The sequence below is a fragment of the Mobula birostris genome, chromosome 23 (assembly GCF_030028105.1).
Source record: "Mobula birostris isolate sMobBir1 chromosome 23, sMobBir1.hap1, whole genome shotgun sequence".
Taxonomy (NCBI): domain Eukaryota; kingdom Metazoa; phylum Chordata; class Chondrichthyes; order Myliobatiformes; family Myliobatidae; genus Mobula; species Mobula birostris.
This window is the reverse complement of record NC_092392.1, coordinates 47,969,498-47,997,298: the sequence shown is the minus strand read 5'-3', so window position 1 is coordinate 47,997,298 and position 27,801 is coordinate 47,969,498. Positions and strand designations below refer to the sequence as shown.

Below are 27,801 nucleotides of genomic sequence, written 5' to 3'. Positions count from 1 at the left end.
CTACCTTGCCACCTCTAAATAGAATCCTTCTCATTCTTCTAAACTTTAATGAATAAAAAAAATACTGAATCCTCACCCGACAGTCCAGCCATCACAGGAGTCAGTCTGCTGAACATTCATTTTATTCTTTCTATGGCAAGTATATCCTTATCTAGGTTACTACACACAGCACTCCAACTGTGCTCTCACCATGGCTTTGCATAATTGCAGCATCTATGTAATTTTAATCATGACATTTTTATGAATTTAAAATTTTCATAGAAATCAGCAAAAATATTGATTTAAATATGCATGCTACTCAGAAAAAAATCTGCTTGAAATATTTATACTTTAGGCAAGGTTTCAAGCATTACTCCAGATATCCAAAGTGCATATTTAAAGCAATAGCTTTTGATGTGAAAATTAAATTTTAAATCATCACAAACACTGAATTATGAGATGGTGTTTTAAAAAAATGAACGAAGACCATTTAATTGTCAACATAGAAAAGTAATTTATTGTTTTATTGGAAATCCTGCCGAATTAATTTGGTGCATCAGAAGATGCAACCTTCTGTTGCATTTCGGTCACCTATTACTTCCAGCGGCCACCAACTTTGCCCTTGCCTCGGGCCGACTTTGAACTGCTGGGGTTTGGAGACAAAAAGTTGGAAACATTAAGTTAACAATTACAGAAACTGGTTAACAATTATAGACACAGCTTCCTTTTCCTTCTGATACAAACATCAACTATTATATTAAGCAATGTTTTGTGGACCAAATGCTTTGTTACAATTTCCTGGAACAATACTTTAACAGACCTTTAGGAAATTTATGGAAACAATTTGAAGACCTGAGGCCCACATTAAAACAGCAACAAACTACCACCTTATGATGAGCTTATTATACAGTGTGATACTCCCCTGATGGGGAACAACAGGAGGCAGGTGACTGGCGATTGCTGGTAGGCAAAATACCTTAGCAGAAACTTGAATTACTCATTCTTGCTCCAACATAATCGTTAAGTGCATTTTATTTTCACTTGCACAGTAAAATGACACACAAGGAGAAAAATTTAAAATAACTGGAAATTAGATGCATAAATATAAAAATGTTACTGATAGTTGTGATGATTACTATTACTTCTAGGCAATTTAAGATAGCTAAAGGGGAATTATTGTTCTGATTGCTGCCAAGTGAGACTATAATTGTGTGCTGGTTGGAATTTCTGCAAGCAACATGCACATTATTCAGAGTTTATTCAAAATACCAGGCTATATAAAAGCATATATAAAATTCTTTTACCATCCTGATGTGATTCCAACTTTAAGAAAAAGTTTTCATATGACCTGATATGAGTAATTCTGACCAAACAATTGAGCTTCCAGAAAATCTACGATCCAAGCAGGTTCTGATGGGGAATTATGCTGGAAGTCTCAGAAAGGGTGAGGAAAGGTGGATGGGATCTAAATTCAAGCATCAAAATCTAAAAGTCTCATTTGTCTCCATCAAAGTGCTCACGGTTGCAAACATTTGTCATGGTACTGTTGAAGTTCATTTTGAATACTTTAGCATCAGCACTATGTATTCTTTGCAAACAGATTTTATTCTCATTTCTATATGAAAGTAAACAATGAAAGATCTACACTGTCATGAACAGACACTTTAATAGAGAATGAACTCTTACCAGTTTTGAAGGTCTGCACCATAATTTGAAAATTATTTGGTCTATAAACAACATTCTTAGAACTTCACTTAGTAACAATATGCACAAGCAATTAATTTCATGACTAGATAACAGCATGGCTCCCATTTCTATTTTATATGTAATTAAAGAAGGTCTGTACAGATGTAGTAGAGTTTATTACTGAGAGGAATCAGGTGCTATGTTTTGTAACACTAGAAACTAATAGAAAGAAAAAGACGCACAGCTGGGATACATATCTGTCTAGTTTTTCTTTACTAGGCACTCACAGGACATGGCAGTGTAATGACGAAGGCCATTCACGTACTTCTTACATATAACCCATAATGAATTACGTAAACAAACGAAGAATGCTTAATCAAATGACATCTTTACAATATTACTGAAATATTAAATACACTACAACACACACAAAATGCTGAAGGAACTCAGCAGGTCAGGCAGCATCTGTGGAAAAGAGAACAGTCGACATTTCGGGCCAAGACCCTTCAGCAGGACTGGAGAAAAAAGGGGGGGGGGAATGGGAGAGAGAAACACAAGGTAGTAGGTGAAACTGGGAGGAGGAGGGATGAAGTACAGAGTTGGTAAGTTGATTGGTGAAAGAGATACAGGAGTGGTGAAAGGGGGAGTCCAATAGGAGAGGACAGAAGGCCATGGAAGAAAGGGGGAAGGGGCACCGGAGGGAGGTGATGGGCAGGTAAGGATATAAGGTGAGCGAGGGCAAAGGGAAAAGGGGATGAGGAAGGATGAACGGAGGGGGGGCATCACCAGAAGTTCGAGAAATCGATGTTCATATAATCAAACTGGAGGCTAACCAGATGGAATACAAGGTGTTGTCCTCCAACCTGAGTGTGGCCTCATCGCAACAGTGGAGGACGCCATGGATAGACATACTGGAATAGGAATGGGTGGCCACTGGGAGATCCCACTTTTTCTGGTGGATGGAGCGTAGGTGCTCAGCGAAGTAGTCTCCCAATCTACGTCGGGTCTCACCAATATACAGCAGACCACACCGGGAGCACTGAACACAGTATATGACCCCAACAGACTCACAAGTGAAGTGCCACCTCACCTGGAAGGACTGTTTGGGGCCCTAAATGGTAGTGGGGGAGGAGGTGTAGGGGCAGGTGTAGCACTTGTTCTGCTTGCAAGGATAAGTGCCAGGAGGGAGAATTAAATACACTACATACTGTTTCTTGAGTATAAAACAGAGAGTCACTGGACTAAAATTCCCAAAGCAAACAGAAATTAGTTTTTACTTACAATTTTCCCATTTGCTCATGAACTCTGAATCTGATCTGCAGCAGGTTAATCTGGAAGCAAAAAGGTGCAGTGAGATTGTGTGCCATCTCTAACATTCTGATCTGGCAATTCAAACTGTGTGGAGGTACTAGAAAACAAAGAATCTATGTATAGTGATGCATTATTTCTGACTTAATAAATATGCCTAAAATTTAATGCATTTTCTTAAAAATGAAAAAAAAAATCACAGTTCAGTCATCTTCAATTACTTCATTCAACTGTTAGAGAATTGAGATCTTTATAGACACAGTTAACCACCAGAGTGAATAAAACACAGTAACTCTGTCAATATCTGAAAAGGAACTTGAATTCCTGCAGAAGATGGATATCCAGAGCAATACACACAAAAAAATGGCTGGAGGAACTTGTCCTATCATTATCCTCGGTCATCGTAATGCAATTTGGAGCTTAAAAAAAAAATTACTTTACAAGCAAAGTCACTGCAGTTGGGTGGAAATAATAGTGGCCAAACTTCTCACAGCAAGAAGCCCCAGAGCAGGGTTTCAAACCAAAATGTCGACACATTCCTCCCACTGATGCAGCTGAACAAAAGGATAGCAAAGGACAAAATTGGTCCTCTTGAAGATCATCTATGCATGGAGCTGAGAGAGCTGAGGGAGATGTTAAATGGATTTCTTTTGCATCTGTATTTACCTGGGAGACGGACACAGAGTCTATATAAGTGAGGCAAAACAGCAGTGAACCCATAGACTGTTTATAGATTACAGAGGAGGAGGTGGTTGCTGTCTCGAGACAAATTAAGGCAGATAAATCCCCAGGGCATGATAAGATGTTCCCTCGGACCTTGTGGGAGGCAAGTGCAGAAATTGCAGGGGGCCTAGCAGAGATATTTAAAACATTCTTAGCCATGGGTGAGGGGCCTGAGGGTTGTAGGATAGGTAATATTGTTCCCTTGTTTCAGAAAGGCTCTAAAAATGAGCTGGGAAATGATAGGCCAGCGAACCTTATGAACAGTGGGTAAATAATTGGAAGGCACTCTAAGGGAGCAAATACTTAAATATTTAGATAGATGGTACTTAACTGGGGATAGTTAATGGGGCTTCGTGCATGGTAGGTCATGTCTAAGCAAACTTAAGAGTTTTTTTGAGGAGGTTTCCAGGAACGTTGATGAAAGAAAGGCAGTAAGACTTTAGCAAGGCCTTTGACATGGTCCCGCATGGGCCATTGGTCAAGAAGGTTGTTGCTGGGCATTCAGGGTGAGGTAGTACAATGGATTAGACGTTGGCTTTGTGGAAGAAAGATGGCTGCCTCTCTCACTAGAGGCCTGTGACTAGTGATGTGGTACAGGAATTAGTGCTGAGTTCATTGTTATTTATCACCCACAGGTATATCAATGACTCAAGTTAAAGTTAAAGTTTATTGCCATTCAATCATATGCATGTATACTGCCAAATGAAACAATGCTCCTCTGGACCAAGGTGCACAACACAGTACATATAACTTACACATAAAACAGTATAACCACAAATAAAGTAACAAATAATAAGGTGCATGTACAACACAAGTCAAAAAGTAAATAGTAGTAAAGTACTGACAAGCCAAAAACTACTGGTGCTTCTTTTGTGATGAGAGCTGGGTGGTGGCAGGGAGTTCAGTGGTCTCACAGTATGGGAGAAGAAGCTGTTTCCCATCCAAACAGTCCTTGTCCTAATGCTATGGGTCAAACAGAGTGTTGGATGTATATGAGGGATCCTTGACAATGCTAAGAGCCCTGCATATGTAGTGTTCCTGATAAATATTTCAGGCAGACACAAGAGAGACCCTGATGATCTCTAAGCAGTCCTCAATCCTTTGCAGGGCCTGGCCGTCAGATACCTTGCAGTTCCCATACCAGACAGTGATGCAGCTGGTCAGAAGGCTTTCAATGGCACTCCTGTGAAAATTGATTAGAATGGGGGGAAAGGGTGCCTCACCCTCTCTAACAATGTTCCCTCTATTTTTTTGTAGTCAGTGTGCACAAAAATCTTATGTTGTGCAAATGTTTTTCCTGTGACAAAAGCATGTGCGCACTGAATGCACACATGGCACAGTTTATGTAGGCTTATAAAATATTTGACATAAAACTGCACAGAATAACAACAAAATAACATACATATTTAAGTCACTCAGTTATTTTTTCTCTCTCCTGTCTTTGGCATTTACCCATTCTTTGTAAACTCCATCTAGACTAATAGAACTTCCATACAATTGACAGCTTTTGATTCTCATTAACATATCCAAATGATATTCACCTAACCAGTTTCTCAGCTTGTTTTTGAGTTGATTCATTAGGCTAAAACCTCGCTCACAGTACGCACTAGACACAAGAAAGGTTCTCCCAATGTCCATTAACTATGCAAGGTTGCAAAACTGTTCATTTTGAAGTACAAATGCCACCATTTGAGCAAAGTTTGAAATCAGTTTGGATTTAATTTTTTCCTGTGCAGAAAATTTGAAATCATTAAACTGTCTAATTATTACAGTGAAGTCACAATCTGCAATTGCGGAGAAATCAAAAGCTGACCATTCTTGTACCTCATCTTCAGGAAACCTTTCTTCTAAATGAACACAGACTATTTATAAAAGTCAACAGCGAACTTGTATCTACTGTGACGTTTTCTTCACGTTGTTGGCTTAGCAAAACTTTAAATTTGTCACTCCGTGAAACATTGTCTCCCAGATACTGTCTTATCTTGTTAATTTTGCCTCGCGCAAAATGAAGTGAATCAATCGGTGTCAGGCCCCACTTTTGCAGAATCTTGCACAGTGCAGCCAGTTCATCAAAGACATCACTTAAAACCGGTAAAGCTACTTTGTATCTGATGTTTATAAACTTCTTGTGACAGTATTTAGCCACAGGGTCATTTTTCTGATCTTTTTCAATAAAAACTTAGTAAGCTATCTACAGGATTTGAAACAGATCTTTGTAAACTTTATGATATGAACACTGTCCCCCATAGATGGCAGGAAGTCTCTAATGTCCTCAAGAAGCGGAGACATCGCTGCGCTATCTTGAGAGACCAGGAAAGATCGTCCGTTACGTCTGATTTGGATGATAATGTGGTAAACTGGTTAACAAATTTGAGGATCACACTGAGATCGGGGGCACAGTAGGCAGTGAAGAAGGCTATCAAAGCTTGCAATGACAAATGCAATTTAATACAGACAAGTGTGAAGTGTTGAAATTTGGGAGGACAAACCTCTAGTGAGAGAGGCCACCATTTACTACAATTTCTTCCATAAAGCCAATGTCTAATCCATTGTACTAACTCACCCTAAGTGCCCAGCAACAACCTTCTTGACCGATTACCCATGCAGGAACATGTCAAAGGCCATGTAGACAACACTTACTGCCTTTCCTTCGTCAACATTCCTAGAAACCTCCTTAAAAAACTCAAGATTATTTACTCTTAAGATTGTTTAGACATGACCTACCATGCACAATGCCCCATTAACTATCCCCAGTTAAATGCTCTCTATCTAAATATTTAAGTATTTGGTCCCTTAGAGTGCCTTCCAAAAATATGGGAGGCAGGGTTTGTGGGCCGAAGGGCCTGTAATGTGCTGCACTATTCTATGTTCTATGTTCTAAACCAGGTTGGGACTTACGTAGTGAATGGTAGGGCACTGGGAAGGATCTGGGAATACAGATCCATAATTCATTGAATCTGGCAGCACAGGTAGATAGGATTGTCAAGAGAGCTTTTTGCACATTGCTCTAAGTATTGAGTACAGAAGTCGGGATGTTATGTTACAGTTCTACTAGATGCTAGTAAGGCCTAGTTTGGAGTATTGTGCACAGTTTTGGTCACCTGCCTACAGGAAAGATATCAATAAGATTAAATGAGTACAGAGAAAATTTACAAGGATGTTGCAGGGACTTGAGGACCTGAGAAATAGGGAAAGTCTGAATAGGTTTGGACTTTATTCCCTGGAGTTTAGGAGAATGAGCAGAGATTTGATAGCGGTGTACAAAATTATAAGGGGTATAAGTAGGGAAAAAGCAAGCAGGCTTTTTCTACTGAGGTTGGGTGAAACTAGAAGTAGAGGTCATGGGTTAAGGGTGAAAGGTGAAATGCTTAAGGGGAACATGAGGGGGAACTTGACTCAGAGGGTGGTGGAAGGGTGAAACGAGCTACCAGCAGAAGTGCTGGCTACAGGTATAATTTCAACATTTAAAGAGAAGTTTGGAAGGCACATGATTGGGAAAGGCATGCAGGTCTATTGTCCAGGTGCAGGCTGATGGGACTAGATAGAATAATAGGTCAGCACGGACTACATAGGTCAAAGGGTGTGTTTCTGTGCTCTATGATTCTAACGCACTGAGTTCCTCCAACAGATTGTTTCTCACAGAAAACTTTGTTCCAAACAAAGAATAATGAGATATAATTACCAGACAAATGGCTAATTGATTATAATTGTGACCAGATGCTCAGTGCTTACATAAAGTAAACAACTCCCCCAATATCAATCCGCTAAAGTCTAACAATTTTGAACAGCTCATGATTTATGCCATGCATTAAGAGTCATCATCATCATCATCTTGTGCCATGTCACATGACATAGGTGGTCATGGTCTACTTGACCACGATTGTTCTTGGCAAAGTTTTCCACAGAAGTGGCTTGCAACTGCCTTCTTCCTGGCAGTGTCTTGACAAGATGGGTGACCTCAGCCATTAAGAATATTCTTCAGAGATTGTCTGCCTGGCATCAGTGGTTGCATAACCAGGACCTGTGATATGCACTAGCTGCTCATATCACCATCTGCCACTTGCTCCCATGGCTTCACGTACCCTGATCTGAAAAGGGCTGGGTGGCTAAGCAGGTGTTACACCTTGCCTAAGAGTGACCTGTAGGCTAGTGGATGGAAGGAGCATCCTACCATCTTACACCTCCTTTGGTAGAGGTGTATCTTCACCCTGCCACCGCAGAATAGAGTACAGTTATTTCTAATGACAAATTACAATGTCCAGCTCCTGCATAAATCTTTGCAGGTGGCATCTGGTTTAAAAATCTAACAAGATAGCACGATTGAGATATGGCTTTGTACACAAAGCCTCAAAAATCCTAAGGCAAGGGAGTTCTGAAAGAAACCTACAAACCACCGGTGAGGAGGTCAGTGCTCAATTCTAGGCACTGAAAGAGATCAGGCCATGCAGGAATTTATAATAATTGTTGCAGATATGAAGGACTTGATGTTAGATGGCCTAGAAAATTAGTATTTTTCTTCAGAGAAGATTAAGGATTGAAAAAAAGAGCTCAAAATTTTCTTGTTTCAATAGAATCAGTCAGAAGAAGTTTAGTGTTTGTATGTTCTCCCCGTGACCATGTGGATTTCCTCTGGAAGGGCCTATTCCACACTGTATCTCAATGAATAAATTAAAAGTTGTTGGGAAGTTGGTCACTGGAAGGCTTTGATTTAACATCACTACCAAGGTAACCAGAGAGCAAATAAACTGCTGGAAGAACTCGGCAGGTTGAACAGCATCTGTGGGGGAAAGGAACTTTTTATCTTTTGGGTTAAGGTACTTTATCAGGACAGAGAAAAGGAGAAAAAATATAATTAAATTGTGAGCTGTTATGATTGGAAATGTGATGTCTGAAAACAACATAAAAGATTCCAAAATAACTTTTAAAAAATTATATATTTGAAAATTTTGATTGGTTACTTAAAAAGCACAACTGTGTGTTCCTAACTAGTAACTTTTTCCACATTTGAAAGGAATAATTGGGCAAATGGAGACCTCCCATGCTGCTTAATCATAGTTCTTCAATTAATCTCAAGAACTTTTGTGCCTAGCAAAGCTGTTGACATTTGGCTTTGGGTGCCACGGGGCGTAGCAGTTAGCGTGACGCGATTGCAGCTCGGAGCTTTTCCGAGTTTGAAGTTCGATTCCAGCACTATTCTGTAAGGAGTCTCTGTATGTCCTCCCTGTGGAATGTGAGGATTTTCCCCAGGTGCTCCAGTTTCCTCCCACAGTCCAATGATGCAGGTTAATCAGTCATTGTAAATTGTCCCATGATTAGGTTAGGGTTTTTTGGGATTGTGGGGTTGTTGGGCGGCTCTGCGCAGAATCAGTAAATAAATAAATAACAAATGGATACATTTTGCTGTAATAATCTAACATATACCAGGAAGGAAAGAAAACACAAGACTTAAAATATAATCAACAACACAAAAATTATATCATCAGGGCCATAAACAGCAGAGTCACCACTAGAGTCACTAATGCTAATGACAACTTAAAAACCTGCAGATGTTGATAATCTGAAACAAAAACAGACTATGTTGGAGAAGCTTAATGAAGTCAGGCAAAGATTGTGGAAGGAAAAGTAGTCAATACTTTATGTCTGCAACCCTTCATCAGAACTGGGAAAGAGAGAGATGCAAATAGGTTTTCAGTAGGAGGGAAAGTGGTAGAATATGTTGAAATGGCTTAATGGGAACAGTTATCAGTGCAGTGAGGAACTCAGCAGGCCATGCAGTGTTTATAGAGGGAAATGAACAGTCAACATTTTGGGTCAAAATCCTTCATGGGTCTTAGCTTAAAGAACTGAATAATCATTTCCCTCTACCGATGCTGATGCTGTCTGGCCTGTTGAATTCCTCCAGCATTTTGTGTGGGTTGCTCCAGATTTCTAGCATCTACAGATGGTGAAGTGGTGAGATGTGCCCAGCAGAGTGCATGTGAGTGGGGAAGAGGTACTGAAATGAGGTCATTCAAGCTATAGGTCTGAGAATGAGAAGATATGGGTAAGGTATCAGAGGCATTGGATGTGGATGGTTCAGTATGGGGTGGGGCAGAAGGGAGGTTGGGTATACGGCCCCTTAGATCACGTGGAAGAACTTTGTCTCACTTAACCCAGAAATGGAAATTGCATTAGGGCTGCAAGAGGTCATGGCTACAAGTCTACTGATAGGTTGATTTGAACTGGAAATGGTCACAATCATGATTTTCCCCATGAGCTATGCTGAGTTTTGAAATGCACAAGCCGGTGCCGTGTTAATTAGTTTCTGAGTGCATTGATTACTACCGGAGTGCATAGCTCATTTTGGATTCATCCTTAGACATCTACCTAATGGAAACTCTAACAGGTCCTGTGCAATGTAACTATTGTGATTCAGTGGGTAATGGTCCTGAGACGATGTGCTGAATAAATGATCCTAGATGTGTAAAAGCTAAATTTATTACAATAGAGCAATTTGTTTTTCATGAATTCTCAAAAGAACAAATCATTTACCAATAGATATGATCAGAGGAAATTTTCCATTACAGAACTGACAATGCTAATGCAATAATTCTAATTTTATTTAGCCGAGACTGTATGAAATAAAAATAATAACAAAAGTACATACTTCGTATTTCTGTCTCTTCAGTTTTTCATACAGATCAAACTTCTCTCCCTCAAGTTGCAGCAACCAATCCATAAGCTCATTTGCCTTATCCCTAAATGCACAGATTGCAGATGGGTCACATTTACTGTTTATTCTTTTAGAGACAGCTGGATGGACATTCCAATTCAAGAAACCGTTGTTAGAAATATTTTACCCCATAGCTTAGGAATGTTGCCATGAACCCAGCTCCTTACTGAGCAACTTTTCATTTTCAAAGCCCCTACCCCGAATATATGATCAACTATACCGAGCTGTCAGTTTAAACACAAAGAACAGTTAGGCAAGCAAATTAAACAGATCAGTTAGCATTCTGTAACCATTATCTGGCACAGCTTAGTGGATCCCGTTAGCACATGCGCCAAGCTATAAGACCTCATTGGAGTAACTACTTTTGTGAACAGTGTAGATGTTACTTGAAAGCTCTTACTTGAGTTTATCTTCACCAAGGTTCTCAATATTGAGAGGTTTGCGTCTGTCTGCCAAAATCTTCTTTTTCTTTTCCCTCTCAGTTTGCTTCCTGCCACCTTTACGGGCCTCAGACTATTAAACAGCAATTTGATATCAATCAATGTTTGTCCATTTCAGCAGTGACTGCAAATTCATTTCCTTTTATCAAAACCAATATGTTTTTTTAATCATAAATCCATCTCCATGCATAGAAACGAACTAGCAATTTTACCTCTTTTATTTAAGTATATGATATGGCAAGTAGTTTCAAGGACTAAGACACAACACCTGTACCTTCTGCATGTAGCTTCCATAATGCAGCGACATATTGGACAGAACCTTCTTCTTCTTTAAGTCTTCTTCTGCCTTCTTTCGAAGTTCCTCTTCCTCTTTCCTTGCCCTCTCCTCCTACAGAGAATTGATTAGAATCTAATAAAGAAAGTACTTTAACATTTGTAGAAATCAAAAAACTTGCAACCCATTGCTCTATAGGGCCAAAGAACTAAATGTCCAAAAACTTAAGTTTAGATATGTGGTTTTAATACAGATGAATGAGCAGAAGTTCATTTTTAACAATGTTCATTATGATCTATTATAATAATTCCCTTAAGATTAGATTTAAGTGTTATTGTGCGTCTTTGGAAGTAAACATTTCTTTTACACATCGGTGGAGAGATTATCCAAGGACAATAGGAAAAATAGCACCTTTTCTGTTGTACAATTTCATGATTCATTGATTTTTCTCCCTTGGTGGACATTAGAATCTGGTCAACCAGTACGTCTTTGGACTGCAGGAGGAAAACGAAGTACCCCGGAGGAAACACACGCGGTCACGGGGAGAAGATATAAACTCCTCACGCGCCACTGCCTGTAAGGAGATTGTACGTTCTCCCTGTGACAGCGTGAGTTGCCTCCCCGTGTTCCAGTTTCCTCCTACAGTCCAAAGATGTACCGGTTGATAGGTGAATTGTTCATTATAAGTTGCCCGTGATTAGGCTAGGGATAAATCAGGGGTTGCTGGACGACGCAGCTTGTAGGGTCAATTCTACACTGTATCTTAATAAATAATAACAGAAATAGATACAAGCTTACTTATCTTTGATGGCCAAAAATGTTAGTTTGATCCTAGTCTTTCCCAGTTCATCAAAAGGGGGGTTTCCACAATCAGCACTGGAGTGCATATTTATCTTCCTTTGTTTTTCGCCTTTGTGTTTAGAAGGTCTGTTAATAAACTAAGGACTGAACCCGTGACCTATCTGGCCATTCAGATAACTTACTGCTGCTCGGTTCAGCCGTTCCTTCTCCTTCTCTGCTCGGATCCGTTGTTGCTCTGACCGCTCCGCTCTACGCTTTTCCTGAAAGCATATTTTTATTTGGAAACTGTTACAGGAAGTGAAGAGTTCAAGAAATCTCCAGGCAAGATGTTCCTTGTCCTAGATCAGCTACATATTGGCCAACTGTCATCGTGTAGAATGTTAAGAAATATTTTTGATATTTTACATTAAAATAAGCCAGGTATCTCCAGGTTATGGGCAGCCATGTAAGAGGAGGTAATTACTATATTCATACATATAACACTGTTGTATGTACTTGACTTTCAAAATAGCTCTTCCCAAGATGTTTTCCAAAGGGCATTGAAACTTCCTCTGCTTCAACAATATGAAAGAGGCTTATTCACCATCTACATTGTATCACATACTATTTCAATGCATCAAACTCGGCTATTTGCTTACAGAAATACTGAAAGAGTAAAGAGTACTCCATATGAATGCAAAACTATTATTATGCAGAGTAACCATAGAATTTACATTGCTACAGTCAGGTAACGGCAAAATATTTAGCAGTTGACATTTTACAAGACAGTTCAATTTTTAAACAGCTATTCTGCAGTGGGGCATTAAATTGTGTTTCAAGAAAAGACATTAATAGTGGATTGGGTGGAGATGTTTGTCAACTGATGTAAAAAAATCATTATTTGATATCTGGTAACTGCATTAGAATAACCTCCATGCTACGTGATAAAAAAAAATCCAGTTTCAGCTGAATTTAATCACCCTGTTAGAAAGAAAATGAAGGGCGATTGAAGTTAAGATTTTACAGGTTGAATCAGTAGCATCAAATTTTCTTACATATATTCAGATGTTTAATTCTGTTGTTATCAAGAATGACACTGGTCCTGGTGTGCTGTAGGCTTGCTTACTGGTTGATATGCATGTGCTCCTAGGCTTTTCACCATGCTTACCATAGACCAGGGGTTCCCAAACTTTTTTATGCCATGGACCCCTATCCTTAACTGACGCGTCCATGGATGCCAGCTTCGGAACCTCTGCCATACAGCATAGTACAAAAAGCACGGGGACAGGCCCCTTGGCCTGTAATGTCATGCTGAACTAATTAAACACCAAACTAAACTAATCTCTTCTGCCTAGGCAAGGTTCATATCCCTCCATTCTCTCAGCACATTCATCAGCCTATCTACGGGTCTCTCTGATATTTCCCTTTACTGCCAAGCCTGGTAGCACATACCAGACATATACTGCTCTTTGTGGGGGGAAAAAAAAACACTTCCCCTGGACATCTCCTTTGAACTTTCCCCTCTCACTTTAAATGCACTTTCTCTAGCATTAGAGATTGCAACCCTGGGGGAAAAGAAAAGATGCTAAACATGAAGCTGCTGCTGAATACACTTTGCTAGACTAAGGCAGATGGAATTATTCATGAAGTACCCACTTAATGTTATGTTGTTCTGGCTTACTTTGTAACAATCCTGTCTCTGATTCAGAACGCCTGCGCTCTGTCCACCAGCGAAAGCAGGATCTCCCAGTGGCCACACATTTTAATTCCACGTCCCATTCCCATTCTGATATGTCTATCCACGGCCTCCTCTACTGTAAAGATGAAGCCATACTCAGGTTGGAGGAACAACACCTTGTATTCCATCTAGGTAGCCTCCAACCTGATGGCATGAACACTGACTTCTCAAACTTCCGTTAATGCCCCACCTCCTCCTCATACCCCATCCGTTATTTATTTATATACACACGTTCTTTTTCTCTCTCTCCTTTTTCTCCCTCTGTCCCTCTGACTATACCCCTTACCCATCCTCTGGGTTTCCCCCCCCTCCCCCTTTTCCTTCTCCCTTGGCATCCTGTCCCATGACCCTCTCATATCCCTTTTGCCAATCACCTGTCCAGCTCTTGGCTCCATCCCTCCCCCTCCTGTCTTCTCCTATCATTTCAGATCTCCCCCCTCCCCCCTCTCAAATCTCTTACTAGCTCTTCTTTCAGTTAGTCCTGACGAAGGGTCTCGCCCCAAAACGTCGACTGTACCTCTTCCAATAGATGCTGCCTGGCCTGCTGCATTCACCAGCAACTTTTATGTGTGTTGTTCTGATTCAGGATGACCTGGGTTCCACTCAAGGACCGCCCCCCCCCCCCAATCTTATACTGAAGGAATACTGCAGTATCAGAGATGTCCATGGATGACTTGCTTATCAGAAACCCCCTCTATAAAGAATTTGATAGCCCTGTTTTGAAGATGAGCAGACAATTTATCCCTGACATTTTGTTAATAATTATTTACTGTTCTTAAGATGGAGTGCATGATCACGACCAGGTTGGGACCACTGCAAATTTAAATGATAACTTTTTATAGCTCAAAATATTGTGCAGCTAAAAGCAAATCTCCTATGCAAGACAAATATATAATTTTAGAACATTGCATTAGAGTACAATTCTAGTCTTTGTGGTTTTAGGAAATTACTTGGTCACAGATAGGAGGTAATTATGTACAGACTTAAACATGCAACAAATGTCCCATGTAGCATTATTTGATATTAATTTTATGGTAGATCTATCTATTGAAACGTACAATTCTCTCTTTTAAGGCAACAAGTTCCTCTTCATCCTTTTTCCTATTCTCGAAATGAGCTTCAATGAGAGTTTGAAGTTCCATGAGATCTTTTTCCATGCGTTTCCTCTGAATGTCCTGGAGGAAAAAAGGAACAATTTTTAATTGCTGGTGAAGAGCAGTCTTTGGTGAATATAATATAGTATTACCAATATAATCACTCAACAGGGTTACCAGCTGATTGCAAATCAAATTCCTGAACTATGTTTCTGCTTAATTAGACTCCACTCAAAGGGGATTTTGAAAATAAGTTCCTCAAATCAACGCACACTAAATATCCTCTCCTTAAATGCTGCCTGACTTGTTGAGTTCCTCCAGTACTTTGTGCCCGTTTCTGAAGATTTTCGGCATTTGCCAAGCCTCGTGTTTAGTTCTTTAGATCTCCTTGCTGCTTAGAACAGATATAAAGATGAAGGTAACACAATAGCATACATGGGGAAATATCAAAAGGTAGAAAGATCTGCAATTATAATGCAAGATTTTCAATTTGCATTTAATTGCACCAATCAAACTCACAATATGCTGTGGAAGAGAAATTGGGAAAGTGCGTATGGTATTGTTTCTTAGAGTGATATATTGCAGAATCTATTAGGAATAGGGTTATTTTATATTGGGTCATGCACAAATCTTTATGCTGGAAGACACACCAAATATTTCAAGGTACTTCGAGTTTATTTCAGACAGAATGGACAAACTTGAAATGAACAATTCCATTTATAAGACCATAAGACATAGGTGCAGAATTAGGCCATTCAGCCCATCGAGTCTGCTTCGTCATTACATCATGGCTGTTCACAGATCTCACTCGACCCATACATCTGCCTTCTCGCCATATCCCTTGATGCCCTGACCAATCAGGTAACTATCAACTTCCGCCTTAATTATACACACAGACTTGGCCTCCACCACAGTCTGTGGTAGAGCATTCCACAGATTCACTACTCTCTGGCTAAAAGGTTCCACCTTACCCCTGTTCTAAAAGGTTGCCTCTCAATTTTGAGGTTGTGTTCTCTAGTTCTGGATACCCCACCATAGGAAACGTCCTCTCCATATCCCCCTTATCTAGAATTTCAACATTCGGTAGGTTTCAGTGAGATTCCCACTCATTCTTCAAAATTCCTGTGAGTACAAGCCCAAAGCTGCTAAACGCTCCTCATTTGTTAACCACTTGATTCTGGCATGGTCCTGGATTGTAAATGTCACTAAGATGGGAGGAAGGCAAAAGAACGGAAAGTGTTGGAGTCTATTAATGAGGATGAGGTTTTGGGGTACTTGGAGACTAATGATAAAATAAGTCAAAGTCAGCATGGGTTCTGTGAAGGAAAATCTTGCCTGACAAATCTATTAGAGTTCTTTGAGGAAGTTACAATCAGGGTAGGCAAAGGAGAGGCGGTGGATGCCATTTACTTGGATTTCAGGTGGTGTTTGATAAGGTGCCACACAAGAGGTTACTTAACAAGATAAAATCTTCTGGCGTTACAGGAAAGGTACTGGCATGGATAGTGGAATGGCTGAGAGGCAGGAGGCAGCAAGTGGGAATAAAAGGTGCCTTTTCTGGTTGGCTGCCGGTGACAAGTGGTGTTCCTCAGGGGTTAGTAGGGACTGGTGCTTTTCACATTGTTTGTCAATGGTTTGGATAACAGAATTGATGGCTTTGTGGCAAAGTTTGCGGACGATAGGTGGAGGGATAGGTAGTGTTGAGGAAGCAATGTGATTGCAGCAGGAATTAGACAAATGGGAAGAATGGGAAAAAAGTGGCAGGTGGAATATAGTGTTGGGAAATGTAAGGTAATGTATTGTGGTAAAAGGAACAATAGTACGGACTATTATCTAACTGGGCAGAAGGTTCAAACATCAGCGGTGCAGAAGGACGTGGGAGTCCTCGTGCAAGATTCCAAGAAGGTTAATTTGCAGGTTGAGTCTGTGGAAGAGGTTGCAAATGCAATGTTGGCATTTATTTCGAGGAGAATAGAATATAAAAGCAAGGAGAAAACACTTGTCAGGCCACACTTGGAGTATTGTCAACAGTTTTGTGCCCATATCTCAGAAAGGATGAGTTCTCATTAGAGAGTCCAGAAAAGGCTCACGAGGATGATACCAGAAATGAAGGGGTTAACATATGAGGAGCATTTGGCAGCTTTGGGCCTGTATTCACTGGAATTTAGAAGATGCAGGGGAATCTCATTGAAACCTACTGAATGTTGAAAGGACTAGATAGGCTGGATGTGGAGAGGATGTTTCCTATGGTGGGAGTATCCAGAACTAGAGAGTACAGACTCAAAATTGAGGGGTGACCTTTTAAAACAGAGATGAGGAATTTTTTTAGCCAAAGAGTAGTGAATCTGTGAAATGCTCTGCCACAGACTGTGGTGGAGGTCAAATCTGTGGGTATATTTAAAGAGGAAGTTGATAGTTTCCTGATTGGTCAGGGTATCAAAGGATATGACGAGAAGGCAGGTGTATGGGGTTGAATGGGATCTGGGATCAGCCATGATGGAATTGCAGAACAGACTTGATGGGCTGAATGGCCTAATTCTGCTCCTACGTCTTATGGTCTTATTAAGGATGAAAGGAAGTTGAGTCACTGGGTTCCAGTGAAGCTGAGGTTCTCAAAACTCACTAAGTTCTTGGAAGCCATTAGTGGAAAATCTGCAAATGTGACTTCATTGTTCAAGAAGGGAGGGACAAAAGGCAGGGAACTATAGGACTGTTAGCAAACATTTGTTATAAGCAAAATGCAGGAGTTGATAATCAAAGAAAAATATCTTGTTACTTAGATAAGCTTGATGTAAACAAATTATCATAGCTCTTTGAAAGGCAAATCATATTTGACAAGTTTGCTCCTGTTTGACAAGAAGGGTTGATAAAGAAGAATCTGGGAATGTGGTATATATGGATCTTTATACGACATTTGACACAATGCCATATAACAGGTGCACAAGAGCTCCTGGTGTTAGGGAAGCTGTGTTAGCATAGTTTAAAAATAAGTTATGACAGAGAAGAGAGAGTGGAATAAACAGGTATTTCATAAGGTGGAAGAGTTTAACTAACCCCAGATTAGCTCTTGGCCCTCAATTAGTTATTAATATTAATGTCCAGAAGGCAGGAATAGAGTATAAATTATCCAAGTTCCAAGATAGGAGGGCATATTGTGATGAGTATATTTGGAATTTGCAACAAGCTATTTATTTTCTGATTGAAACTTGTCAAATTCAGATTAACATTGGCCTGGGGGAGGCAAACCAGCCATAACTGAAGCTTGAGAAACTGAGTGGCCTACATCTGCTCCTATTTTCTTCTATTCTTATGTAGTGTAAGTGAACATACCCACACAGGTACAACTTGTGGCTGATAGCCACGTGTTTATTCACTTCTAATCATTATGAGCCTTTCTTTCACCATTAATTGGATACAAGAGGAAACCCTTCACCCTGTTCTATACTGTAATACCTTACTGACATTTACCTCTTCTTTAAAATACCTTGAGTTTTGATATATACACAAGTTTAACATTGTATTGAAATGAAATAATTGAAATAGTAATTGGTCAAGTTAGTATAGTTGTACAAGGATATATTTACTGTACTGTAACTCCTTTTGTTCTATCTTATAATTTACCAGTAGTATTAATGTCATCAGTTGAGCCTAATACTAGGTGGTAAAAACCTTGTTCATGACTTTACAGTTAGGGGTCGAGTCTCAGTCCTAAGCACATTTTCACGATGGTAATGTACTATAGTGAGAATTCTTCACGTACTAGGGGAGATGTCAAATTCGCTGTAGTTCCACCAATAAAGAAGGAATTGTCCTGACCAACATTCCTAGTTTCAACCAACCAACTAAAATCAGACCCAAATGCTAATTTACCAATCTTGGTATTTAAGGGATTTGTGTACATAAAAAGGGACTGACACAATTGCAAACATAGATACAAAATTGTATTTCAATAGTTATTCACTGGTTGTGAAGACGCAAGGTTTGCTGAGGCCATTGTTTCCTTTCATTTGCCATGAAATAAGTAGTTTTATGGGAAACAACATTTAAAGATGTATTGTTTCCATACTCCGTAGGAAAAAGGAAAGTGGATTGATCTATACATTATTTTAGTATTTTTATTATCAGGGTACTATAATTAAGAAATAAACAGTTAAGGATTTTTTTTACTAAAACTAGAACATAAAGAGTTTTTAATCTCAACTCTGCAGATGTAGATTCACTAGACAGGAGCACAGACTGAAGAACTGCGATTGATTCTCCCAGTTTTTTGACCTTTCAAAAAGTTGCTCCACACTTGAGAGCACCTCTAGTCCGGTAAATAGGCTTAATGCACAGCCTTCTTGATCAATGCTGGTATGAATCACAAAAATCTACACAGGCAGCATTAAGCACATAGACAAATCAAAAAGTATACTTGCATCAAAGTCAACTTTTTCACCATCAGGCATTTTGGGTGCAAGATTAGGCACGAATAATCTATGAGAGAGAGAGACTAATTCAATATCAATTTTGAACTTCTGGATTAACAGTATTGTTAATGTGCAAAAGTACAACAATGGATACCATGTGTAAAAACACTCAGAAGACAAATAATGTTCAAAATGCAACAAGTAAGAATCAGCATTTCTATAGGACAGGTACAATTGTTCAATATGGTAACATACATCAAAATGAGACAAAAAGCACAAATGGTCAATAGCTAGGTTGATGAAACTAGTTTTAAAAGATGTTTCAAGGACAGAGGGGTGGAGAAATCATTTAGGGAGGGTATTCCAGAACTTGGCCTTTAAGAATTTGGGTGAAGGAAACCAGCAATGGACAAAAATCCAAAATTCAATGTGAAGTTGACATACAGAACTGAAGAAAGTTACCATAATTGGGAAGGTGAGACTGTGGAGGATATTGAATACAAGAAATTTATAATTGAAACACTTAAGAGAACAGTAATCAATATACATCAGTGTGCAGAGCAGTGATGGCTGAATCTGAAGATGTGAATTTCAGCACCAATAGACAAAACAGTGACAATGGGTCTGTAATGTTACTGAGATGGAAACACGCGGTGTTGGTGATGGAGGGGACATCAAGTGGCAGCTCATTGGAAGAGTATGGTCCACCTTCTGACAGTGGTCCAGGAGGGGGAAGGAATCAGGCTGAATATGTAATTTTTGATGGAAGGTACAGTTTGTTTGTTCTTTTGAATGTATAACTAGAAGAAATGCTGGAGGACAGGATGTCAGGTGAGCAGTCTGGCAACACAATGAAAGGTTGTTTGATGTGTTTTCAGATATTACTAAATATTGAAGCCAAGGGAAACCTGTCGCATTCAGATAGCTGATGGGGTGGAGATCCTGGGCAGACTCCTGTGATTAATAGTGTCAAAAAAGGAGACAGTTATAAAATAATAAGAATAGTGTCCCATGGTCACAGTCATATGAAGAGTATTATTTGTGCATCAGTTGATAACATACTTGTCTCTGAGTGGCTACTGTTCGTTCAAAATTCCCCTTTCTTGATCTCTCGGTCTCCATCTCTGGAGACAATCTGTCCACTGACACCTCCTATAAGCCCACTGACTCTCATAACTACCTCGACTATACCTCTTCCCACCCTGCAACATGCAAAAAATGCCATTCCCTATTCCCAGTTCCTCTGTCTCCGCCACATCTGCTCCCAGGATGAGGCTTTCCGTTCCAGGACATCTCAAATATCCTCTTTCTTTAAGGATCGTGGTTTCCCTTCTGCCGTCATCAATGATGCCCTCACCCGTATCTCCTCCATTTCCTGCACTTCGGCCCTCACCCCATCCTCCCGTCACCACAACAGGGACAGAGTTCCCCTTGTCCTCACCTACCGCCCCACCAGCCTCCGGATCCAGCACATTATCCTCCGCAACTTCCGCCACCTTCAACAGGACCCCACAACTAAGCACATTTTTCCCTCTCTACCTCTCTCCGCTTTCCGCAGGGATAGTTCCCTCTGCGACTCCCTGATCCACGTCCCTCCCCACTGATTTCCCACCCAGCACTTATCCCTGCAAGCGTAAGTGCTACACCTGTCCCTACACCTCCTCTCTTGCCACCATTCAGGACCCCAAACAGTCCTTCCAGGCGACACTTCACTTGTGAGTCTGTTGGGGTCATCTATTGCATCTGGTGCTCGCGGTGCAGCCTCCTCTACATCGGTGAAACCCAACGCAGATTGGGGGACCGCTTCGTCGAGCACCTCCGCTCCATCTGCCACAACAGACAGGATCTCTTGGTTGCCACCCACTTCAACTCTGCTTCACACTCCAATTCGGATATGTCCATACATGGCCTCCTTTACTGCCATGATGAGGCCAAACTCAGGTTGGAGGAGCAACACCTCATATACCGTCTGGGTAGTCTCCAGCCCCTTGGTATGAACATAGAATCCTCCAACTTCCGGTAATTCCCTCCCCCTCCCTTCCCCTATCCCTATGTCACTCTGCCCCCTCCCCCAGCTGCCTATCACCTCCCTCATGATTCCACCTCCTTCTACTACCCATTGTGCTTTCCCCTATTCTTTCTTCACCTTTCCTGCCTATCCCCTCCCTGGTTCCCCTCCCCCCATCCCTTGTTCTTTCCCCTTACTGGTTTTTCACCTGGAACCTACCAGCCTCCTCCTTCCCACCCTCCCCCCACCTTCTTTATAGGGCCTCTGCCCCTTTCCCCTACAGTCCTGACAAAGGGTTCCAGCCCAAAACGTTGGCTGCTTGTTTCCAAGGATGCTGCCCGACATGCTGAGTTCCTCCAGCATGTTGCTTTGATCCCAGCATCTGTAGAGTATTTTGTGTTTACAAACGTCAATATTAGATGGGAGTTAGGAAAATACAATTTGAAAACCTGTTTCTAAAAGTGTGTATTGTTTTTAGATAGTGTATTTTTGATGGGGAAAAGAAAACTGGAACTGATATATTGGCACTGCTGTGTGTAATATGCAAAACACAAAGGAGAATTAGAAGAGTTATTATAAGAGATTATCTGGAAACAAGATTGCTTACAATGCCGCTGACTTGTCAACTATAATTCTAGGTAAGTAGATCTTTTACATTTAATGGGTCGTACAGTGGAATAGCTTGCAGAGTTACTGCCTCATAGCAACAGTGACTCAGATTCAATCCTGATCAGTGTGAAGTTTGTACAGCACCTTGTGATTGTACAGGTTTCCTTTGAATGCTCTGGTCCTCCCATATCCTTAGGACCTGCTAGTTTGTTGGTTATTTGGCCACTGTCTTAGTGTGCAAGTGATTGGTAGACTCTGGGGAGGAGTTAATGGAATTGTGGGTGGAATAAAACAAAGTGTAAAAATGGGTGCTTGGCGGTCACTGCGGACTCTGTGGGTCAAAGGCCTGTTTCTGTGCTGTGTCACTCTATGACATTTTTCAAAAGAAATTGCCAAGATACTTAAATTTATGACTTACTTCGGTTTAGGCCTGCTGTCTTCTGTAGGGAAGCAAAACAAATCAAATAGTATATTAATGACCCCATAATACACTACTTTCTTACAAATAAAACTTAGCTTTGGATAATTCAGAATTACAAATATGCACAGAATTATTGACAAGTTCCTTTACTTCAGAAAATTGATTTGAAGTTCAGTAAGATTAAATGCTAATTGTTCAAAAATAATGCAAGTGGTAGACTTGTAATCCAGACGTCTTTAGAAAGAACACACAGAACAAAAGGTCAAATCCCACCGTGAAATTTGAGAATTTGAAATCACTTTAAAAATTATCTGGAATTAAAGGATAAAAGCTGGCATTCCTATTGGAGTGACATAACACCACACTGCAGCTGCCATGTACTTTGAGGCTGACTCACTTTTCAGCAGCTAGTGTGGAAAAGTCATGGCTCATGTACGGCAGCAGGTGGGAATATTAGGAGATGTTTGGTGCAGAAGAGGCAAACCTCTTAAATTTAAACGTCAACAATTCTGCAATTATTTTTGTTTGTTTCTAGGTTTCAAGAAGCTCTCCTTTGCTTTCTACTCAATTAAAAATTGAGTCAATTTCATTTTGTTTTCACTTCAGAAAGAAATTTTTGACTCTGTATCATTATGCGGAGATTAAGGCATTTCTTAAAACGTTTCAGGTTTACAAGATTAAAAATTATGATACCTTCTTCTGCTTCTGCTGAAAGTGAAATAAAAAAAAACAATTAGATAGGAAGTAGAGAGAGAGGAAAATAATCAAACAACATTAATTATTATCACCAGCTGAAAATAGGAGTTAGTGAATCAGTTGCCAGTTAGAGCTCAACAAAAAATTAGGAAGATGGTAAAACAGGTGTTTTCTATATTACATTGGAGAAAACAGCAGAATAAAGTTAATAGACAAACAACCGAAGGCCAGGTCTGCAGCCTCAAGTTCAGATTTTACAAAGAATCAGCAATATGTTTGAATCTCCAGTTTACACTTTTTTTTCCAAAAGCCTTTCAGTTAAGGAGACAATGCTCGCCAACAAATGCTGGTCTTGCCAGAGCTGCCCTGAATCTAAGGTGTATAATATATACACCTGTTTTTCATCCAACAAGTTAAAATTTCCATCACAGCATATCCAAATTCATATATATTTTTATAAAAGCAAATTCAGAAAAGCATGAGTGAGAGTATTATTCAAAATTATATACAAGTTAAAAGATCCAAATTAATCAAATTATATGACTGCTGATAAATTCCAATAATTGCAACACTTTTCCATTTTCAGCGTAAACAGAGAATGGTTTAGTGCCAGCACTCCTACATTATAGCACTGATCTCCCAAGTTACACTTTCTAAATCATACTTCCCCAGATATCAAAAATTTATATGACAATTTTCAAATAAGGTAATAGGGAATTGTTATTCATTGCAACAATCTGTTGGAAGAACTCAGCAAATGTAAGAGGAATTGCCAATGTTTCTAGTCAAAACCCTGTATCAGGACACAGTTGACTTGCTTGATCAACTGAGTTTCTCCAGTGGATTGTTTCATGCTCCAGCTTCTGCAGTCTCATGTGTCTCAATTGCTATCCATATTTCTGCATGCAGCTAAAGGACAGGACCAACGTTAAGGTTTATTTAACACATTAAAGCAACAAATCATTTTGGTTGGTTATGTGGATCAGGGGTAAAAGATACTACATGCCATTTCAGAAAGTGAAAACAAATATAAAGAGATACCTTGGGGTGGATCTGAAATTTGAATGAAAATAAAAAGAGTTGAGTTAAACATCAAGTAAACTGGATGCTAATTAGATTTTTTTTTCTTATTTGTTTTTGTTTGGGTTGTGGTCATCAGTGTCAAGACCAACATCTACTACTCTTCAAGAGGTGATGGTAACCTGTCCTCTTGGACTGCCGCAGTTGCGCAGGTGTAGATAGTCAAACTGTTGGGAGTGAGCTCTTGGATTTGCTCCCCATTGCATAGAAGGGACAACTATAAACCTCCATATATAATGAGATATGTGACAGAGAAAAGGATGATAGGTGACTTGGAGGAGAAACTGCAGTCATGGTGTCTTTGTTTTTGAAGCTCTTATCTTTTATGGTGTCTGGGACTGAGCACTGAGCTAGCCTAGGAGAGTAACTATAGTGTATTTTATAGCAGGTACACACAGCAGCCACTGTGTTCCAGTTATGGAGGGACTGGATGCTTCAGCAGGTGAGGAACCACTCAAGTACATTGCTGAGTTTTGTGGTGTCAGCCAGTGCCTCTGCCCACAGGACAGCCAGCCTCTGAGCTGCCACTGCTACTCCAGCAGTGATTTGGAGGTTGATTTGAGGGGACTGGTCTTATGGCCATGCCGTTGAATGTCGAGGATGGGTGGTTGGAGATGGGAGACTGACATTGCCGGGCACTTCTGCAGCACAAATATTACATGCGACTTATCAGCCCTGTGTCTGAATATTGCCTATGCTTTAACACACAGTGGCATGGACTGCTTCATTGTGAGAAGTTGCAAATGGAAATTGCATAACCATCAACAAACATCTCTACTTCTCATTTTAGGACACTGAAGGAGGGCTATTGATGAAGCAGCCTTAAGATGACTAGGCCATCAACACTCATGCAGAGCTATCTTCAAGCTGGGTTGGTTGACCTCCAGTTTTACCAGGACTCACATTTGGTTAAATGATGCCTTAATGTCAAGAGCAGTCACTCCCACCTCACTTGCAGACACAAATTCTTTGCTTTACATTTGGATGAAAGCAAAGCTCTGGTTTGAAGCTGAGTGATCCTAGCGAAACCCAACCTGTATCATACTGGCAGATCATACAGATCTTCGTACAACAGTCAGCAATTCTTTTCATCACATTGCTGATGACTGATAGTAGATTGTTTGGATTTGTCCTGTTTATTGTGAACTGAATATACCCAGGCAATTTTCAACACTGTCAGAAAGCAAGTTATGAAACTATACAGTGAACTGAAAGCAGTTATGACTAGAATATAATTATGCTTACATTTTCACATGCAATTCACAAGTAACTTGTATTACAAAATTTGTCTCAACACCTTTAAATGACCCATGGCCTTAAAGAGTGCTTGCTGCTTCTTATGTTTTCTTACTGACATGCATTGAAACTTTACATTTATTTAAAAAATAGTATTTGTTTCTGATTTTAAAAGGTGGCTGCTTGGAAATGCAATTAGTGAAGGGACATCTTGCTAAGTCTGCCAGTTGGGCAGTCAGAGGACACCAACCTCAAATTATTTATCTTTTAAAATGGAAGAGAGGGCAAACATTTAAGTCAAATATTTGATTTACCAGCATGCAAAAATGGCAAATAAGGCTCTTTGCCAAAAACAGGGCAACCTGACAGACAGCTTTACGTAGTTATGATTAGTGTACTCTATCTGACACAAAATTATGTAATTAATCTGAATATTTTACTGGCTGGTCAGAACCAATTTCTCTGACCAATTAAGCAGCCAACTGGCGTGAAAGGCTCTTTCTTTCAACCGTTTTGTCTTATAAAGATAACTATTCATTATTTACAATATTCTGAGATATTACTCGACAGATCCGTCCAGGCTCAGAAAGGTACATTAAATGTGCGGTACATGTCATTAAATGTGCGGTACATGTCAGACCACTGCATACTTAGCAAGAAGGCCCACAGTTGCAAAATTTGCATTAACACGGAGATAATGTGCTCAACAGAACAGACCTTGTAACATAATGTGAATAAAGGCCACAGTGGAGTGGGTAGGGCAGGGGTTCCCAACCTGGGGTCCATGGACCCTTTGATTAATGGTAATGCACACAAAATGCTAGAGGAACTCAGTAGGCCAGGCAGAATCTATGGAAGAGAGCTCACTGTTGATGTTTCGGGCCGAAACCCTTCATCAGGACCTCCTTGCTTAATGGTATGGGTCCGATGCATAAGAAAAGGTTGGAAACCCCTGGAGAAGAGGAACATGGACACGCTGATGGAAAAGGTAATATGTCAGAATGATGGAAGAGTGCTGGTGGGAGGAAGATCAGAATGTCAGGCAAACTGACATCTGGAGAAAGTCAGGAGCATCCAAGCAGGGGTTGGAGTCATCTGCTGTTTTAAGGGAAAGGGTTGAGATATAATATACTGGAGTCCTGAGGGAGGCTACTGTGAGAGATAACTTTCTAATGCCATGGCACCTCCATGCAACTCCTCCCCTGCACGTAACTACATAAGCTTAGACTTGAGCAGGAATGTCTCTGAAGGGTCATTGAAGCAGATGTCATCTTCACTACAAGGTTCAGCTTCTGTAGCAGTTGTATACAAGTACAAATAACTTTGTGGAAGTAACGCACAGACATATTACACACTATTAGATGCCATGTATTAAGGAGCCTCTTTGTGGAAACCCAAAGCAAACTTGCGAAGCTCTAGCAACACACATCAAAGTTGCTTGAATTTCCAGCATCTGCAGAATTCCTGTTGTTTGTGAAGCTCTAGACAGACACAGCAAGTTCCTGACCAGCTACCATGATTACTTTTCCACTGACTCTCTATTGTGCTGCATAGACAAGTACTTTCTTCTGCAATACAGGCTCTGGCTTATTTTGAGTATAAAGATGCTGAAACACAAGAGATTTTCTTACTGCCCTGCCCTGATGTTTTCCCAGTTTCTCACACAGTATTTGATGAGATTTCCCAAATTTATCTGGTAATTTTACCCTTGGATCACAGGGGAAAAAACTGCTAGTGTTTTTTTTTCTATTTTTACTGAAGCTGCCTGGCATTTTAACACTCTCTTTTCCTTTAAGTGGTGACAGACATCTTACTCAAAGGAGAGCAGTGCAGAAACCAATAAAATATAGTGATCATTGTTGCAATGACATGGTTCAGTTCTCCCTTAATGAATGTGGTGATGTAGGGCTGGATGTGTTGCAAAAAAAAAAACATTCAGTGACTTTCTGTTAGAGTATTCTCCAGTGCAGAAAATAGAATGCAGGTAGGTTCAAGCCAACTGGTGAAAGATCAGTGTGTTTCTTTTGATGCACCAACTGCTTCCAATGGCTTTCAGTTTTTATCTCAAACTTTCAGCATGCACTGCACTTCTGATAGTTGGGGAGAAACAAAAGAAAAGTGATTTCCAGCATGATTCTGAATTGCAAAAATAAAACAGATGAGTAATTTGTGTGATGGGCAATATTATACAGACATTTAGCATTTCTCAGATGTCTGTATTTGTCAGGTTTGTATGACTTTATCCATCTGTGAGATTTTAATATGGGACAGAGCTGGAACAAGCACACAACTCTTCATCAATCACTATGTGCCCGACAATGGAATTGATCCGTGCCAATTATCAACATGCGCTCATTGCGAATATGCATCAGAAAATAGGTCAAGCACATCTACAATTCCTTAGTGAGATTTGATATGTGTAGGGAGCAGGAGACAATCTTCTGCAATATTGACCTTGTAATTTTCATGGCCCATGGGATGAAATTAATTTATAACAAAACAATGCAAAACATGCACATAAAGCGATTTTATTATGAATGCAGGTTTACCTTCTTCCAACTCGACCTCTTCCTTTAGTTCTTCTTGTTGTTGTTCTTCTTCTATTATT

General features: G+C 40.1%; 1 protein-coding gene across 5 annotated transcripts; it reads right to left on the bottom strand.

The window, feature by feature from the left end:
- Positions 1 to 468: 468 nt before the first annotated feature.
- LOC140186942 (troponin T, cardiac muscle isoforms-like) lies at positions 469 to 27,801 on the bottom strand. Of its 5 annotated transcripts, none has more exons than XM_072241755.1 (10): positions 27,743 to 27,800; positions 22,179 to 22,200; positions 19,153 to 19,210; positions 14,699 to 14,815; positions 12,106 to 12,183; positions 11,123 to 11,236; positions 10,809 to 10,921; positions 10,343 to 10,433; positions 2,947 to 2,996; positions 469 to 622 (listed from the first exon to the last, which is right to left on the bottom strand). In XM_072241755.1, the coding sequence occupies exons 3-10, from the start codon at positions 19,180 to 19,182 to the stop codon at positions 574 to 576; spliced, it is 642 nt and encodes a 213-aa protein (XP_072097856.1). In that variant the 5' UTR covers positions 19,183 to 19,210; positions 22,179 to 22,200; positions 27,743 to 27,800; the 3' UTR covers positions 469 to 573. The 5 variants fall into 5 exon arrangements, with proteins under 5 accessions (XP_072097856.1, XP_072097855.1, XP_072097852.1 ...); XM_072241754.1 differs by having other exon boundaries at positions 469 to 625; positions 27,743 to 27,799; XM_072241751.1 differs by lacking the exon at positions 27,743 to 27,800 and adding an exon at positions 22,875 to 22,886 and having other exon boundaries at positions 469 to 625.

Bases quoted from the DNA above. Each gene is read 5' to 3' on its own strand.
- LOC140186942 (XM_072241754.1), bottom strand. From the start codon at position 19,182: ATGCCTGATGGTGAAAAAGTTGACTTTGAT. The intron at 14,816-19,152 runs GCAAGTATACTT...TTTTTCCTCCAG, and splicing joins GTGAAAAAGTTGACTTTGAT to GACATTCAGAGGAAACGCAT. The intron at 626-2,946 runs GTAAGTAAAAAC...TCCAAACCCCAG, and splicing joins CATGAGCAAATGGGAAAATT to CAGTTCAAAGTCGGCCCGAG.